A 19900-nucleotide genomic window follows, 5' to 3' on the forward strand; every position below is an offset into this window, starting at 1 on the left:
TAAATAATCCACATTTTTCTCCTTGGTTTTTTTGTCCACAGATGTTAGACAAATGAAGATTCCAGAAGTTGCTCATTTCTTGCTTTAAATCTGTGTATTCAAAACACTTAAAAAACCACTTATCTGTCACAGATGAACTGAAGACACCTTTTCAACAATTTTCCCTGTTTATATTCTCTCAATATATTAGAAATTTTGATACAGATACTAGACAGACATAATGAGTGACTGTTTCACATCATACATACTTTTCACTACACCAAGTCATTAGGAATAACACAATTTCCTAATTTTTTTCTGTGAGCCAAAGAACCTACTAATTCTACAGGACATTTTTCTGCCCTCTTTAGTATCAGAGAAGAAAAGAAACAGCAGAGTAAATTAAAAGCAGGTGGTTCACACTTGTCTGTTGCACTAGCAGTGTGCCAAGGCTCACACAAGATCATTTCCACTGCAGTGCTCTAGAGTGGAGCAAACCAGCTGAGAGCATTCAGAAAAAACACCCCAATCCTGAACCTAATTTGAACCTTGCCTGTAATTGGAGGGGGGTGGCTATGTGGAATGAAAAAGGTGAATTTATTTAACTTTTCATGCACCTCTGCACTTCCTACACTGGGTTTTCAAAGGGAATAAAGTACAGGGAAAAAATAAGGTTATATAACTGGATAACCTGGCCTCAATGAAATTAAAGAGAGTATGAAATTCAACAAGGAACGTCCCTTTCTCCCCAGCTGCAATCAAATCAATTTTTAGGCCAAGGAGGTTAGATAAGCTTCAGCCTTTTAGACATTTATCCAAACTAAACCATTTGAGAGTCACCCATCATTTAATGTTGAATACCTTGGCTGGGGAACATAAAAAATCTGCTACATCTGAACATCTCCCACAGCCACACATCAGCCAAAAACATATGTAAAAAAATTAGAAAAGTAAAATTATGCTGATCTTTATCTTCTTATCAAAGAAATATAATAATAAGAAAAGTAATCAAAATATATTGAACTAAAATAGAAAAAATATTTCAGTACATTCCTAAGTCTGGGTTAAACTAAGACCTTTATTCCTTTCTTTATTTGAAAATATAGCACATTAAAAAAAGGTGAGACTTTCTTAGTCTGAATCTCTCATTTTTTCCCAAATACGTTTCTTGAAATATCAAGAGTCATCTCCATCATTAGCACTGGGAAGTTTTATGTACCAAAATGAGGTATCCCACTTCATAACTATATTACAGATTTTCTCTTTATGTGGATGGACTCCCATACTTTCCTTTAGGACCCACATAAAGCACAGTAAGTCATGCACAGAAAAATGTTAATGTGCAAATGCAGATAAAGTTTTCATAAAGCCAGGGCATCATCTGTGAGCCAAGAGACTTGCACTCACATACACAGAGTTCTTGATACAATATTCTGGATGCTGGGCAGATGTAGGTTCACTCTGCTATTCTTATTTTTCCTGTAAACAGCACAAGCTTTATGTGCCAGTCTAAAAGATTGCATGCACTGCTGAAAAAATCCTTATGTACCACTCAATACTGTAATTTTAAAAATGGGCAGCATCCATTAAGAGTGAGAGAAATCTATTACAAGACACAATGCAGAGATCAATAAAATCTAGAATTTTAGTAGAAGCTGGTCTTTCTGGAGTCATAGCCATAATCTACTTAGTCTTTATCCTATAAATACAGCACACTTCCAGCATGCAGACAAAGAATATTAAGCACGAACACAGGCTGTTACCACAGGGGTACCTATTCCCTAAGATCTCTATAGAGTCAGAGGAATATCAGTACTCCCAAATGGTGATTCAGACAAAATGAAATCACAAGAATCATGATTTTACAACAAATCACTAAACATGGTCTCCAGCATTTAGCAGGATGTGTCGCCTCAAAAACATGGAATGATTTAGGTTGGAAGGAACCTTAAAGATCATCCAGTTTCAACCCCTATGACATGGGCAGAGACACCTTCCACTAAACCAGGTTGCTCAAAGCCCTGTCCACACTGGCTTTGAACACTTCCAGGGATGGGGTAGCCACAACCTCTCTGCAGAACCTGTTTCAGTAATCTAAACCAGCCCTCTTTCATCCTAAAGCCATTCCCCCTTGCCCTATCACTACATGCCTTTGTAAAAGGTCCCTCTCCAGTCTCTTGTAGCCCCCTTTAGGTACTGCAAGGTGCTATATGGTTTCCTCAGAGCCTTTTCTTCTCCAGGCCAAACAGCCCCAGCTCTGTCTGTCTTCATGGAGAGGTGCTCCAGCCCTCTGATCACCTTCACAGCCTCCTCTGGGCTGGCTTCAACATGTCCACATCCCTCCCATGTTGGGGCCCCCAGAGCTGCAGGTGGGGTCTCATCACAGCAGAGGCAGAGAATCCCCTCCCTGTCCCTGCTGGCCACACTGCATTGGATGCAGCCCAGGGTGCATCCCTGGGCTCTCTGGAGTGCTGGGCCATGTCAAGTTTCTCATCCAACATCCCCAGGCTAATCTGTACCTTTTTACGGTAAGAATATGCAAGAAAGTTTAGATTTAAGATGCCAAATTCTGAATATTCATCTTTAACGTTGTCTGAAATAACCAAACTTAGGGAAATTAACTTATTATTCTTCTCAGAATTTCTATTATCCCTTCACAGAGGCACTACTGCAAAATGAGGAATCCAAAGAAGCATTAAAGGGTAAAAAAAACCCATAAAAAACCTCAAGCTTTTTTTTTTTTTTTTTTTTTTTTATTTGATCACAAGCCAGAAAGTCAAGGCAGTTTCTAGTTTTCCCAAAACAATATTAAGATTTACCTAGTTTTGTTATTCTAATAAGCAAAAATCTAAGTTTATCAGTTCCAGAATTTAATGATCATGAAAACAAGAAATCCATCTCAACCATTTTCAGACTTCATTCTGATTTGAATACTTTCTCCAACTGACAACATCTTGTGAACTATCTTAAGCCCCATAAACAACAGTAGCAAAACCAGTGCCTGGCTTTGAGCTTGGTAATCATGTCCTCTTTTCAAACTGGGTTTAAAAAGACTGAACCACACCAAACATCCCTTGGCAAAGATTATATCTGAAAGTGTCTGACTTCCACAGAGGGCAGAGCTGATGCTGATAAAAGCTGACAGTTACCGTGAGAAACAGGATTGTGCACACAGAAACTCTGCTAAGTAAGGCAGCCCAGTACCAAAGAGCAACACCATTGTAAACATGAGCTTTTCTCCTACAAATTTTTATTATCTCCTAAGATTTGCACAGCAGAGATGACTGGTCTAGCCCTGTTAGAAAGCACCACAGAGACAGAACACAGCCTTGCACTGTTTTTATTTGCCACTTCCAAATCCCAGTTTCACCTTGTCACTCTCCAAGCAAAGGCAAAACTACCAAAAATGTCTCCCTCAGCACACAAATTAGCAAAAAGAAATTTCTTTCTTCAGCTTCTGGGAGTGAAAGGCAACAGTAGAGTTAATACAGCTAGTCTTCAGCTGAGTGAAATTATGGGCAGATATTTTTCTGCATTAGAAAAAACCTGCAGCTTCTGTGCCTAAGGCAAACACACTTGATTCAGCACAGTTTCTTGTGGCTGATCTAGCTGCTAAATAGTTGTAACAAATCTAAAGGGGAGGAGGGAGAAAGGACAGCAATCAAGTGGCAAATAATTCACTACTCCAAGTTTTAAAAAGTAACTTTCCTGTTATTTCCCCAGCAATCAGTTTCATAGAATCTACCACTGGTTTTCACTTGCCTGGAGGCATCAAAGTACCACTATTCATGGAAAGCACTGCCAGCACCAGTAGGAAACTGAAGAATTTTAAAGAAGCTCATTATCATGCTGATTTACGTGGAAGTTTGTTTGTTTTCTAGAACTAACTTATTTTTGGCATACACTTTAAAAGCTTTAGAAAGCTTGCAATAAATACTTATCATGTGATAAACACTTTTCAAATTGTTGAGAGGCCCTTGACCCATGGTTGAGCTACAGTTCTGTGCTCAGGCTTGTTTTCCTGAACAGAAAAAAGCCCACAAAATGCAAAGAACGAGACACATTTCCCTCCATAACATGACACAAAATGAAAAAAATATTATACTGAAACAGGATTTAAAAAGCATTTCAAGATTATTCTCCTTGTATTTTGCTTTAAAAAGATATTGAAGACTTTTAAAACATAATTTAAGCATAAAAACAGTATATAGTAGAACAGACACAGGTATATGTGCCCAAGTTCTGCTGTGATAAATACTACCCCACATCAGCAGAAGGCTAGGGATGTAATCCTAACTGTGTCATTCCTGTATTATTATATTTCAGATTTCTGCCTGTCATCAGGACCCACTGCAGTTAGAGAAAGATTATGCCAACCAAGGCTGGGATCATATACCTTCAATGTAATAAAAGCTGGGGTCCACGTTTTAAGGTTGCGAATCCCATTGGGCTTTGTGTTCCAAAACATAACAGCTGTAGGACTACTGACTTAGACAAAAATTTTAAATGCTTTGAAGCATTACCAAAGTGTGAGGTTTAATTTCTGGTGCTCTGGGCACCTTTTGTCAGGTTGTCTTTTTTTAATGAGCAAAGCAGTTAATAGTTGCTATAAAGTTGTTTATTGCAGAAGCACATCAGTCTCAAAAGGCAGAAGAGTCACAGGCACTAAGTCCATGCTAAGTTTTGGTGTAAAGTCCCAAACAGAAGCAGAAGCTGCTCCTGGAGATCCCAGCAGGGCTGATGTCACTGGGCAGCTCCTGTCTTCCTCTTGGGTGTTGATGACACTGGTGAGAGAGCAGGAACAAAAGCAAAACAAACAGCACCAGCTCTCCCCAAAACATGTTCTTATACAGAAACTTCTTAACAAACTAAGCCACAAACTTGACCCACTACTTCTTAACCTATTAGAAATCTAGTTTCTTACACATATGGTTTATCTTGTTCTATCTACAAAATATAAGCAATATTCTTACTATAATTTTATTATGTCTAAAACTGAATTCTATAGCATCCATGGAACCACTAGTATCTAAAACTATGTTTTTTAACCTTCACTAAAACTCACACTTCTACTCTGACATCTAAAATCTTTTACTCACTAAAAGCACTTAAAGCTTATTTTAAAACTTACTTACTTGCTTTCTTATTCTAAAACTTAAACTTACACCTCTGCTTCACGTGTAACTTGACATACTTCAATCCATTCAAAAGTTTTAATTCAATCCTTACACTCTGATTTCTCTCTGAAAAATTCAGAGACTCCTAATTCACTGGCTCCAACACAAAGAGTATCTGAAGTTTCAATGCTATCACCTTGAACACCACAGCAGAATCATTGACCTCAACAGGCTGAGTACTACGAAGGATAAAAAAAGCCTGAGTGGTTTCCCATGACATGGCAATCCAGTACTTGTGTCAGAATTTATGTCTCCTCCTTGCAGACTACAGTGATGCAATTTTTGCTCCTGGCATGTTTCTATAATCAGCCCAACCTCCCAGGAAAAAGTGAAGGTATTTGCAGCACTTCTGAAAGAAGACAGGTGGGGTGAAATTATTCAGTGAGACACGTTTGACCCATTGGCTGCCCATTGAATCCCCCTGACCTCAGCGAGACAGGAGCTACTCTGTTTATATCCAGCCTGTGCCAGGGCTCAGGATAAAGCAACAGCTGCAAGCCCTCTCTTGGCTCAGCCTCAGGCACCCATGTTGCTGTTCAAAGGTAGCCTGAGGCTAAAGCAATTCACAGCCCTCCTGAAGTGCATGGCAACCCGAACCTTACCGCTCATAGATTTCATCTGCAAGTGGCAAGCCACATTGAGGCACTCCTAAGAAAGACCCTACATCCATCTCAACTGCCAAATTTTAGCTACATAACACCTTTGCAGCTGTTCCTCCACATGCATGGAATCAGCAGCATATCACCAGAACACAGGTTTGCAGTCAGAGTTTGAATTTGAGGCTTGTGATGCTGACAAAAGATAGTTGTGTCACTGCATGTGACCTCCACACACAGCCCCACACCCTCCCCCTTTTTGCAGTCCCTGATGGCAGTGAGGCTTGTCCCTAGGATTGGAACTATGTGAGTATTGCAGGAGGAGCTGTCTGAATGCATAATTAATACACTCCAGGGATGGGGAGCCAAGATGCTCAAGATTGATTTTGGTGCATGTTGGCCTGCATAAGGGTATAAAATGCTGGCAGAGACTGGGCCAGCTGGTCTCCCTGTACTGCAAGCAGCTTCCAGATGGAGCCCCCTCCCAGGATGGAAGCTTGCAGCTTAAATGTGGGAAACATTGACTTTTGGACAGTAAAAACCACTAAGATCTGGTCACACATGGAGATAAAATCTAAAAGCAACCTGATACATGCTTTGCTGCTTTGGAATGGTGAACTCTCTGAGGTTAGACTGTTAACTTGTACTTTTCTAGCCAAACCTGTTTATATTATAAGCCATTAGACATAAACAGTTGACCAAATATGAGACTAAGTGGACCTAGCCACACCTAAACTTCTCTGAGTTTAGAAAGCAAGGGGGTCTCACTGAAGCTCATAACTGGAGAGACCATGACCCTATTGCACTATTATTTGTTTGAATAGATGATAGAGTTATTTACATACTGAAATACAGCAGTATTTAGACATTGAATTAGCAGGAACAAGAAATAGGATACAATGATTATGTGCGTGACTATTATTTTATTTATTGCTAAGAGCCTTCTGTTGACTACTCCGACCCATCCTAAGGAAATCAGAATATGTTGAGTTCTTGACTAGGTTTTGCACAAGTCCTTACAAGTCAGAAGAGCTTTACCTCAAGGTAAACCAGGAACATTAGTTACTTTTTAACTAGCATGTGCAAGTGTAATTTAACAATTAAAAAGGTAATGTATGATTACACTGATAAAAGAGGAGCATGACTGCAGAACATAATAGAAACTACCACATATCTACCATAATTTGTCTATTTTATGGGAGGATGGAAATTAAAGTAATGTAATTAACCCACATAAGCAAACACTTCCTTTACTTTTCTTTGACCTAATTTTGTGACTTCAGGTCTAAGAGAAATAATTTTTAAATCTATGAAGAATATGCTACATACAGAACAGCAAGACTGAGCCAGCATGCAATCACTGCAAAGAAGATGAGTGGTTGGGACTCACTGAAAGTCAACTTGAAATGCAAAAAAGGTAGAACTGGAGGTCTGCTTGTCAACATCTCACAGTCAAACAACACAGTAAATTCCTTCAGAGAAACTTAGGAATTGTATGAAAAATATGTTTGCATATAATTCTTAAAAAAACAAACAAACAAAAAAAAAAACCAAAAAAACCCAAAAACTAAAGAAAAAGTGACCTATAGAATTTGCAGACTGGTATGCATAGCCAGTGCAGCTCTTTCCTCCTATCAGAGAAAAAAAGAAGTGTATCACAACATTCACTGATATGAACAATTCCAGAAATTGCTGCATGTTTTATTTAAAAAAATAAGTTAAACAACATTAAAAACAAACAACCAAAACCCACTTAACTGCAGTGTTTTCAAGGGTCATGTGACAATAATTGGTCTTCAGAACTAAGACAGTTCAATAGGTGCAATTGTTTCTCTCTTCAGAATAATCTTACGTGTTCAAACTTTTGAAGTAATTTGTAATGGTTGTAATGGGTGTAAAAAGCTTCTAAGTCCATTTAGTGGGACTCAATAAGATTTCTAATCACACATTAAAAAGTATTACTTGCAGAGTAAGTTAAAACTAAACAGAAACACAGTTTATAGAGATGATTCCTTGTTAGCTGATTCAACACCTAGAAATCATCTGACAGGCTTCTGGCTACAAAACCCAGTCAAACAGAGTCCACAGTCAAATTTTGAGAAAACATCTCAAATTGAGTATTTAAGCACAAGAGGAAAGAAAGACAGGAAGATAAAATGGACAGCTGAAGGCTATGTTGTTATATGGCTTTGTTGGGGCTTTCTCATGCAAGGAAGTTTCATGCAGAGGAAACCTGAAAAATAAAGAACAGCATTCTTTTTACTTTTTCATTTATCCAAAAGTCATGGCACAGAAATTAGTCACTTCAGAGTGACTAAATAGTATATGCATCTATTCATAATCTCACCTTGGAAAATGGAATAAGTCCAAATTTGCAGGCTAGCATCATATTTTTAGAAATGCAAACAACTTCACTCAAATCTTCATTAAAAGGTAGGATTCACATTGGGTTTGGATTGTTGGTATGTCTTTCCATATAACCCATCACAGCTAAAAAGAGATGTTCCAAAAGAAGTAATAAAACAGAATCTCTCTCCATCAGAGGGAGATTCTCTATTTCTTCTTCTTGTTCTTAATATCTTCCCCATGGCAATATACCACAGAAAAGCTAATGAATTCCACCTAACCTACTTATGGTTATTTATTTGCAGGTGTCTAATCCTGTTCAGCTGACATTAAAGGGGCTTCTCCACAGAACATATGCAAGATGAATTTCAGGTTACACACAGGAAAAGCAAAAGGGTGGACCCAAAGCCATTTTTCACAGCTGAAAGACTGTGTCTTGATATGTTGACTGCAATGGACAAGATAAGGGGCAATGTTTTTAAACTGAAAAAGGGCATGTTTAAGTTAGAGGTTACAAAGAAATTATTTTCTTGGAGGGTGGCGAGGCACTGGAATAGGTTGTCCAGGGAAGTTGTGGATTCTCCACCCCTAAAGTGTTCAGAGCCAGGCTGGACAGGCCCTTGAGCAACTTGATCTAGCAAATGGCATCCCTGCACATGGCAGGGCAGGGTGGAGCAGAAGATCTTTAAGGTCCCTCCAGCCTTAAACATTTCTATGATTCTGATAATGAAAATAATGGTCTCCACTGTTAAACAAAAACATGAAAATGTCTGAATGCAAATAAGCATTTCTGAAATAAATGCTGGACATTGACCTCAGCCAATATAAAAGCAAAATACACCTCTGAATGCATCACATGTCACAGCACCTGAGATATATTACAACACAAAAACAAAGCCTACGGAGGGTGAAGCAAGGATGGGTAGCCTGGGAAGAATACAGAGAAATTGTCCAAGCAGTCAGGGATCAGGTTAGGAAAGCTAAATCCCTGACAGAATTAAATCTGGCCAGGGACATCAAAGGCAACCAGAAAAGCTTCTGTGGGTATGTTGGTGATAAAAGGAAGACACGGGAAAACATGGGCTCGTTCCAGAAGGAAACAGGACACGTGGTTACCCTGAACATGGGAAACACTGTAAGTTTTTTGCCCTAGTCCTCACTAGCAGGTGCTCCAGCCACACCACCAGAGTCATAGAAGGCAAAGACAGGGACTGGGAGAATGAAGAACTGCCCACTGCAGAACATGAGGTCTGAAACCATCTAAGGAAGATGAAGGTGCATAAATCACAGAATCAATCAATCCAAAAAATTGATTAATTAGGCTGGAAAAAACCCCTGAAATCATCAATCCAACTGTGTCCTGCACTTCAGCGAAAGCAGCATGGCTGGCAGGTTAAGGGAAGGGATTCTCTCCATCTACTCTGCTTTTGTGAGGCCCCACCTGGTGTGCTGCATCCAGATTTGGGGTTTTCAGCACAAGAAGGGTGGGGACCTGTTTGAGAGCTTCAAGAGGAGGAACATGAGGGCTGCAACACCTCTGCCATGAAGACAAACAGAGCTGGGGCTGTTTAGCCTGGAGAAGAAAAGGCTCTGAGGAGACCATATAGCACCTTGCAGTACCTAAAGGGAGTACCTAAAGAGAGCTGGAGAGGGACCTCTTACAGAAGACTGTAGTGATAGGGCAAGGGGGAATGGCTTTAGGATGAAAGAGGGCTGGTTTAGATTACTGAAACAGGTTCTGCAGAGAGGTTGTGGCTACCCCATCCCTGGAAGAGTTCAAAGCCAGTGTGGACAGGGCTTTGAGCAACTGGTTTAGTGGAAGGTGTCTCTGCCCATGTCATAGGGGTTGAAACTGGATGATCTTTAAGGTTTCTGCCAACCTAAACTGTTTTATGACAACAACATATAGGCTTGATGGATTGTATCAGGTTTGTTACTGTCATTTAAAACCGGCCTCATGCACTTGGATATAAAAGGACTACAATACTGGTTTTGTTATCAGAATATTTGGTTGGAGAGCTTTGCTGTAGACACCTTAAATCATTCTAGATGTGCAGCACTAGAACAGCTCTGGCATTTTACTAAAGCAGCACAATATCCAGCCCAGCCTCTCATCTACCAGCTTCCTGTTCTGAAGATGGTTGGTTTGCTTCTCTTTGTACTTTTGCACTCTGTGGTATATATATCTCTTGAGATTTAAAGCAAATACACTCCTAGCCATTGAGTGACCTCCATGGGAAGAGAAAGGCAAGAAAAGATTTTAAGTATTCCTCAGAAAAACAGCAAACCTTGCCTGCTGAAGTAAGCATCAAGGCAGGTTAAGTAACCCTTAACTGGACCACTGCTCTCTGTCACACCTAGAGGCAAAGATAAACTGCAGCAGGAAGTTATGATGAAGTTTGTTTAAGAAGTTATTGCCCTCAACTGCACTCCCTGTGGCAGTCAGCAAGAGAGGCTGTGCCCCTAGCTCAGCTACACTGGTTACTGTGCTGTGTATTATCCTAAAGCAATGACAAGTGTTTACTGCACCTGAAACACTCAGCCTTCAGGATGAAGAAGTTGAAGCAATTCTGCCAGTTCTGAAGTGAGGATGCTGGCTTTTGAGGGCAGAGGGTTTCAGGGCAGGCAGCTGGGGGACAGTCAACAATGATTCCCCAGAAGATGCCAGAGCCTGAAAATTAGGATCCAGCAAATGTATTTCTTCCTTCCCCTTTCAAAGAATAACATGAAGAAAAAGACTTTCAGGGACAAGAAATTAGGGTTAAGAGTAGCTCAACTATAGTACAGAAGTGTAAGGAGGATCTACCTTTCAGTCTCTGGCTCTGGGTGAAGACAAGGCTACAGAGGCAGGTACCAGACCATGCATTTTGAGAGCTGCCTTATCACACAGGATAGTGATTAGAGAAGTTCATATATAGCAAAACAACAAAAACAGACTTCAAACTTCACAAATTATCTGACTGCTTCCTGGATGGTCTGAGGAATACTCATTTATCTCAGGTCAGCATTTAGCTGTACTTCTCAGTACATCATTCTCTCTCTAGCTTGTCTTCCTTTCAGCTGATTTTCATCCTGCTGACTGCGTAATTTCTAAATGCTGTGGTCAAAAGATCAAAGAAATATTCCAAGCCTCAAAACACATTGCTGCACATCCCTCTTGAGGGAAAAGTATTATCAGCTACAGAGACAGGACTTCCTAAACCAAAATGGGAACATGTAAAACCTGTATAACTGTACTTTGTACACTCCTTTATCGAACACTGTAGCCAAACCTTGTTACTTGGCACTTCAGGCACTAAGATTTGATAAAGTTTCAAATAGACAAGGAAAAGCTATGTTATTTCTATCTTACATCCTCCTTTCAGAGGTACAGGTCAGAATTTGACTTGGACATTATGTTTGCTGTTTTAGTACATTCACAAGAGAAAGATCCTTTGCAGCTATGAATCATTTTACCTGCAACATCACTATGGCCAAGTCACACTCACCTTTTCACTGTGTCTCTCAAACTGCTTATGAATGCACTACAGTGCCTATAGGTTGATTTTCTTTATGGGATAATTCTGAAGAATTCTAAAAATTCTCAGTTAGCTCCTAGGCTCTCTGTTCCTATGGAAAATTGATTTTATTTTCTGGAAAAAAGCTTCACACTACTGCCCTGTGCCCAGTTTTGGTCTAAAAATATTACCCTTCTTTCTTCCCAGAGATAGAGCCAATGCATGCAAACATCCTTGTTGCTCCTCTATTAGGTAGATATCATTATACCTATTAGGAAGATGTTAATTTTTAAAAAACATAAAATACTTTGCTGACAGCTTGTTTCTAGCATACACTGAGCAAAGAAATCCTAGTTTTCTTTTACTAAGTTCTTATTTCATTACTTCTAAGTTTGCTCTCACAAGTGCTGAGCTTTTCCTTTAGCAAAGCAAAACCTTAGAAAACCTTAGAAAGCTGAGTGATTTCTTAAGATCAGGGTCATCCTGCATTATCTGCAGGTCTGCAATACCTAACTAAAGTCATGCATCCATTCATGCTAAGATTTCAAATGATGGGAAGTCAGTAATGACTACGCTCAAGGAAAATTCTGATTATGGAATTTAAGTGGGCTTTCATCACTTTCCTCAGAGTTCTACTGAGAAATCGTCTACCAGAAAACCTGCCTGAAGACAGGAACAAGATTTCTGTTGAAATTTTTCATTGCACCCTGTCCTAAAGTTTGCTGATTCTGTCACAAAAGGTACTTATAGATTCTTACTAAGTAAGGTAAATAAACTTGCTTTGGAGGGGTTTGTCTAATGGCTAAGTAAAGGCTACAAAATCAGGCACAGTCTGGAGAAAAGGATCATGGATAACATTTAATACAGACCATCAATACTACTCACAATAAGATGTTCTAGTCTTTGCTGCTCAGTCATTAAGCATTAGTAAATGGTTAAGTTTCCACTAGTAAACCAAGAGATGGCAACAGGCAAGTATCTCTTAGACACCCCACCAGAAAGCAAGAGGAATTGCTTGTCAAGATTCTGCCCCTCAGCTACAGAAAGTAAATACACACTGTAAAAGATATCTTCAGTATGGGAAACACCTGCTTAATATCTTACCCAGGCAGCAATAAAACTTTAGATTTTTTTCTTTTTTAAAGTAAACACAGGGGAACTTCCTAACACAAAGTTCATCATGAGCCATAGGAGTGTTCACATTAAAACTTGTTCTAATGGTGCTCTTCTGAAGAACTGAATAGATGCCAGCAATCCCAGGTACACATTACAGAAACAAAGAGGCTGCCCCCATGGCTGATCTCAAATTGTTACTACTGGAAAGAAAACCACAGTAAGTCTATTTTTAACAGTGTCCTTTGGGACAATTTCAGATTATGGACTACTAAATTAATTTTTAATTGAAAAAGAAAAAAAGGACATGACTGTTGAAGGTGTACCCAGTAAAAAGGCACTTTACTATTATGAAGTGGTATTAATCAGTGATAAAATTATCTTGGTCCGACAAGATGACTGGAATCAAAAGTCTGCACATTCAAAAGTTAGGGAACATTCCTAGAGAAGAGGCACTCACTTCAGAATGCAGTAATTTAAGAACTCCTTTTAAATAGCTGTTTCAGGCTCAGTACAATGCACAGCAGGTGTGTGTCTAATACATTAATAGCACTATTAGTAGAAACAGAGGAATAATTTTGTGTTGATGAGCACATTATTATGTTTACCTTCAGAAGGGTTATAAAGGAGATTGCTAGGTTGTGTTTGTGTACTAAGACACACAAAGAATATATTACATACTTGTCAACCCTGCTAGCAGAGACATAACAAAAACCCCCTGACTGGGGGAAAAAAAAAAAAAAGCAACAGGAAAAAAGGATGTGAGGTTCCTCATTCAATATCTGGGTGACTTATTGGGATGAAATTGACTCAAAATCACATGAGAATTTAAAATAAGACTAAAGTGATAGGAAATATTATTTAACACACCTCATGAACAAAACAAAGTTCTTGTAAAAGATGAACAACAACATGGATTTGAAGTGTAATTTCCATCTTCGGAGTCTATGAATTTCCAGCATTTCCTTATGCTGGCTCATATAGACAGGAGAAAAAAGGTATGTCTGTATGCCAGCAAAATGTCCTCATACTCACCTTGATTAGTTTATAATACCTATTGACTCAGAGGCTTCTGATGTGTGCTCAAAAACCTCACAGTTCTCTGCCATAGAGCCAAACCAGCCAGGTGTTATTATGTGGAGAAGGGACGGCAGCTTTCTTTGGAAACATCAGACAGGTGTACCCACAAGTCTCGCTCAGGGCCCTTGTTCAGAGCAATTCAGGATCACTTTGTTCACATACACGTCAATTTCACTGTCCAGTCTGGAGTGAGAGTGGTGAACCTGAAGCCTCCGGCCGAGCCAGATCAGAGCCCGGCCTGTCTTTGTGCTGTGTCTCTCTAAGCTCCCCGTCAGGCTGGCAGCGGGAAGAGGGTTCTTAGCAAACCAGCCCAGGAGGAGCCCTGCTATTCCTCAAGACTGGGCTGGTACTGTAGGATGCACAATCCTGCTGGGACAATGCACTGTGGCGACTCAACGAGCTGCTGTAAGAGCCTCAACTTTTTCCTCTCACTTTCTCCTGCTTCCCGTGCTGGACGCATTACATGAGGATCCCTTGGCACCATCTCCCTGTCCCACACCCCTTGCCAAGGGCCCTCTCCCCGTTCTCCAGCACCCCCTCCACCGAGCTCTCCCGTCCCTGCCGGCCGTGTCCCCGCACGACCCGGGCAGGCGGCGCGGGGCAGGCTCAGCCCCTCAGCCCCCGCCCCGCGTCCCGCCTCAGCCCGGCCCGCTCACCCGCGTCGTAGAAGGCGTCCAGCACCGCCGTCTCGCCGAAGTCCAGCTCGCCGAAGTTGACGGTGCTGAGCTGGGCTCCCTCGGCCTCGCAAGCCCGCAGCAGGCACTGCCGCGCCCCGGCCTCGGGGCTGCGCGCCCCGGCGCCCGCCTTGGGCGGGTCGTTCAGCACGTACACGGCCCGCAGGCAGCGCGCCCGCGGGGCTGCCGAGCCCACCTCCGCCTCCGCTGCCTCCGCCGGGCCCCCGGCCGCCAGCTCCGCCTCTGCCCCGGGGGGCGCCGGCTCGGCGGCCGCGCTGCCGCCCGCGGGGCTCTCCATAGCGGCGTCGAGGGTGAGCGCTCAGGGGCTGCCGGCAGGTGATCAGGCGGGGCCGCGTCCCATCGCCAACAGCGGCTCCCTCCTCCTCCCTCCGGCCCTTCTGCCCGCGCTTCTTTCCGTTCCCGGGCGGGCGGGCACGGAGACGGGACAAGGCGAGTTGAAGGCACGGAGCGAGGCGAGGCTCAGCTCAGCTGGGCACCGCCCTCCCCGAACGAGGCAGCCCGGGGAGCCCAGCGCGGAGTCCGGCTCCACCCCGCCGTGCCTTCCCGGGGCAATGCGCCCGCTCCCGTCCGCGACCTCGGCGGCTCTGAGAGGGAGCGGCGCCGTCGGGGCGATCGCGCCCCGTTTATCACTCGCCCTGCCCGCCCCTCGCCCCGGCAGCGCCCCCGCGCACCGCCCGCGGCTCCGCTGCCCGTGCAGCGAAAGCAGCTGCTGCTCGTTTGTCTTCCCTCTGCTCCAGCGCAACTTACTGAGTCCCCTGCCCACTTGTTTACACAACTTTGACCACATTTTGACTATGTCAGAAGTTTGGGTAATAGTTCATCTTTAGATTCCTTCTCTTTTTCTAATCTCCCACGATCATGACAAAACCAGCTTCTAGTAACTCTGTAGCAACTCCTGGCTTCTTTATAAGAAGAAAATTATTTTTGATTTTCTAACACATTTTTCTTATTAGCTACACCGGTGATGGCAGCCTGGGATTTGGCACTGCTACTGGTGCATGTGCCTGGATAACTTCATATCTCAGCCTTGTACCCCAGCTGTCAAAAGTCACCCTACAGAGACCACAGCCAGCGATCAAGAGAAAAGCACAATATTGCAAATTTGTGTCTGAAGTAGTAAACCTATCTGGAAAGCTTTTTCATTTTATTTTCCACTCACGGTGACAGATGACATTTTAAACAGAGTGTCTTCACCTTTTGCTGCAGTGTGAAGACTGTGTGGCTGTCAGAGACAATGATTTTACCCCATGCTGTAATCATAGAAACAGAGAACTGTTGAGGTTGGAAAAGATCTCTAAACTCATCGAGTCCAACTGTTAACCCAGCACCACAGTGTTCAGCACTAAACCATATCCCCAAGTGCCACCCCTCCGTGTGAGCACCTCCAGGGATGGTGACTCAGCCACTACCCCGGACAGCCTATTACAATGCCTCACCATCCTTTCAACGAAATAATACAACAAAAGCAACAATCAAAGGCTTACAGAACGGTATTTTCCTCTCTAGGTGTCTTTCTGTTTGGGATTAAAATTAATTTACTTATAGAATATGAGAAATCCATAAGCTTCAGTTTAATTGTAGCTTGCTTACAACTTAGCACGAATAGGCCTTGCACAAGGCACCATAGGTGAACTTGAAATGAGCTCCCTTTGTCAGCATGGCTGGCTCAGCAGGGGAGGAAACAGAGAAGGAGGAAACTTTCAGATAAGGGCTGAGGTCTTGGTACCCAGTAACACAAATGAGGGTCCCAAGCCTGCACCAAGACAGAATTTAAGAGCAGTTAATGGTCTGTCCATGTGGACATGGATAAGGAATCCATTGAGGTGTTGGAAGATTCTCAGACCATAAATTTCTACTGGATCAAAAGGTGCATATAGGGCACATGAAGATCTTGTGCATAGACTAAAGGCACGGGAATTTCTCAGTTTGGAAAGTTTGGGGCAAATAAACCTTTGGGCATGGTCCACAGGTTGGGGACATGTATGTGTTTTTTTGACAGAAACACTGTCATAGAATAGGAGCAATGACATGGCCACCAGAGATCCCCCCCATTCCTGGCAGCTTTCCTCTTCTGGCAAAAGAGTAAGCTATTGTATGACACACCATGTCTATTAGCCTTGATCCAGTAATGTATCAATTACCTGATATAATAGGAGAAAAATCGAAGTCCCCATTTAGAATACAGCCAGTTTGCACATTGAGCCTTCCATCAATAAAAAGCACTAGCACATAAGTTTATGATCCTCCCCAATACCAATCCTACTTCGTACTTTTTGAATTACAAAAAAGTTTAGTTGAACAGATGTTATTAAAAACTGAAAAGTACAATGAAAAGTTAAGGCATTATTTGCACAGGAAAGCTTTCTCTTATCCAAGAACATTCTCAGGCTTTTAGAAGCTAATATGCAAAAAACCCCAAATTGCCATTCAATGTGTTTAGAACAATATATGCATTGTGTGTTGCTTTCTGTAATCTTGAAAATCGTTTTAGTGTAAATTTTCAACAAATAGGCTGGGATTGCTTAATGGGATGCCACTGAGGCATAGTAAATAAGCCTTTTGTAACTTCCAGAAATTATAAAAATTTAGGTTGTTGTAGGTCTAAGACGTATCTTCGGGTTTCATTTCATAGTTTTTATCATTTGTTACTTTTTAAAATTACTTGTTAAGAGGTCTGTCTCTTGGTGTTGAAACAGAGTGATAGTCTCTTAGTAGATATCTTATATGATGACAAACAAGAAAAGGATATTTTCCCCTTAATTTTAGTTGTCTTTCAAACAATCCTCACTATTCCTTGGACATTTTTCCTAACAATCTATAATGGATTTTCAGTAGTTTAACTGATGCAGTTTATTCAGAGTTTGTATGCTTTCTTTCAAGCTAGAAACAAGGACCATATTTAAATGAAGAAGGTTCATTTTATAGACTGACTGTCTTCAGAAACTGTGGCTCAGTGCTGGCATGCCTGACATTTCCACTGAGCAACAGTATTTTCAGATCTTGCAAGTCACCTGAGTGAGAATAAATAGGAGATTAAGACTTTGGGGTGTTTGAACTGTTTCTGTGCAAACCAAAAAGTGTTAAATGTAGAAGAAAAAAAGGTGAGTCATGAAACACTCTTTCCTCTTTTTGGAAAAGTGGTCCAATAATGAGGTTATAAAAAGAGCCACTCTGCCTCTAGAGCTGCCCATTTAAAAGTCCAGGTCAGAAATGAATATTCAGCTTCTATATAATTTTCCAAGACTTTCTGCCTTTACATAGAACCCAGCCTAACAAAATCAAACACAATTTGTGAAGCCAAAATTTGCTCCTGTACAGAACTGTAGAGATGATGGCACAATTTTCTCAGTCAGCACTTTGCACCTGTCAAATCCACTTAGTGCAGAATATTAATTACCACTTCTGTGAAGAAAATAGATGTCCTTGAAAACACCTTTTTCTTTTTTTTTTTTTTTTTTTTTTTTTTTTTTTTTTTTTTTTTTTTTTTTTCATTTTTTAAATCCCTCAGCAGCATAACTGGGCTAAGGGAAGTATTCCACTCTTCCATTTTTTCCCTAGGACTAAAAATTTTCAGTTCAAACTGTAAAGGTATATAAATTTCAAACTGTAAATTTATATAAAGGTTGACTCCACAGGCAAATGTGTCACCTCTTCCCCTAATGCATATACAGCCACAGCTTCCTTTTTTTTTTTTTTTTTTTTTTTAAGAAAACACAGACTAGAACTATCATAAAGATCAATCTGCAATTTAATTGCTCTTTGACATTTTCACCTATAGTCTCCTCCCATTTTTTGCAGTATCAGGGAAAGCCAAGCTCTCTTGGCTCAGGCAAGTAGCAAATAAACCAGAAGACATTGAGGTCCATGGGGAACCTGCAGATTTGAACTGTTCCACTGAGGTGCAAATGCACCTGGCCATGCCCTGGCAGTATTTGCTGAAGGATGCCCACCAGCACAGTGTCTGGGGCATCCATCACACCTGGTGCAGAGGTGCCTAGGAGTGCATCCACAGGCACCTGGCACTGATCACCTCAGCTGTGGGCACATCCTTAGCCATGGCTCCATCTCCCCTGCCCTTGTGTCCCATGGAGACCCACAGCTCAGGCAAGCAGCAGCAGCATCCTGGCCAAGCTTCCCCAAGGAGCTCTGTCAGGGTGACAGCTGCCTTGTCTGAACATCCATCCAAAAAGCCTGAATTCTATACCCTAGGTGTGAGGGTTTTTTTCCCTGTATTGTGACTATCAGGCATTAGAGAAAATATTTGCATGTCCAGATTGTTTTCTGGTAAGCAACTGTACCAACTCTCCACAAGATGAAGCAATTTGTGGTGTTTAAACTATTCCAAGCAAACATTTTGTTAATGGATCTTTTGGTGTTACTGCTGCTAGTGTCCTACCCCATTTATTTTCATTCACAGTGAGCAGGTCTCCAGGTAACCCTAGAGATACTGCTGTCACATGATGACAAGGAAAAGAGTTGATTTCTTCACTGAACAGGAAGAATTTTTTTTCAGAAGTATGAATCCAGATGTTTTAATTTCAAAGTCATTATGCAGAAAGTTCACTAGCTTTTAAATAAAATTCTGTGAATCCTCCCCAAGAATAATTCTCCCTGATAAACTGCTTAGATTTGTTCAAAACTCAGATTAAAAATACAAACTCTGTAAAAATGAAATCTAAGCAACAGGGACAATTCTTGAAGAAAAACTTAATGAGGATGACTTAAAAATACTATAATGCTTTAAAAGTTGACTTGCAGCAAAGCACACCTCTTTTGCAACAGGGAAACTTGGATGTCTCAGAGTAATGTGAAGTCAAAACACATTGGACACCAGAACATCACTGGAACTGGGTTCAAAGATCTTTGGGATTCCTCTTGCTTTTACTTCAGTGGGCAGAGTGAAACTTCACAAGCTCATTTGGCCTGATAAAGAATGAAGGCAAAGAAACTGACTGCTGGGTCTAGGAATATAATCCCTAGCACATCCTTCTGTTCAGATTCACTGTTGTGCACAGAGAAGCACGTTGCAAATAGCATCTGCTCCTCAGCACCCCCTACAAATGAAGTACAGAGAGACATCCTGTGTGACAGACAAGGTTAGTCAAAGGGAGATTGTTCTCTTTCTTTCCTCTCCACCTGCTTTGAAGAATAATAACTTTATAGATACACCTTGTGTGCTCACGTGCACACAGAGCAAAGTGTGATCAATTCAAAATTGGCTCTGACTCCAAATTCCTAATCTTCTTTAGTTTTTGGTATATCTGGCATTCTAACAAAAAATTCTTGCCTTTAGATTCTGAGTACTTTGGGAGCAGGGATGACTAAGGAAAGCAAGGTAACAGTGAAAAAAGTATGCAGTTATTCTCAATAGCTTCCATAAAACCAGAATTTCACGTAGAGAGGAATGCCTGCATTTG

At 41.4% G+C, this 19900-nt stretch overlaps 1 protein-coding gene across 2 annotated transcripts in view; it reads right to left on the minus strand.

Moving 5' to 3' along the window:
• The window catches only part of MAP3K15 (mitogen-activated protein kinase kinase kinase 15), an 83451-nt gene extending 68559 nt beyond the window's left edge, over positions 1–14892 (minus strand). For both annotated transcript variants that reach the window (XM_079316941.1, XM_079316940.1), the window contains exon 1: positions 14445–14892. In XM_079316941.1, coding sequence (XP_079173067.1) covers positions 14445–14760 — 316 coding nt within the window. In that variant the 5' untranslated portion in view covers positions 14761–14892. The remainder of the gene's footprint in view (positions 1–14444) is intronic.
• Positions 14893–19900: the final 5008 nt, after the last annotated feature.

Source organism: Erithacus rubecula, assembly GCF_903797595.1.
Source record: "Erithacus rubecula genome assembly, chromosome: 1".
Lineage (NCBI taxonomy): Eukaryota > Metazoa > Chordata > Aves > Passeriformes > Muscicapidae > Erithacus > Erithacus rubecula.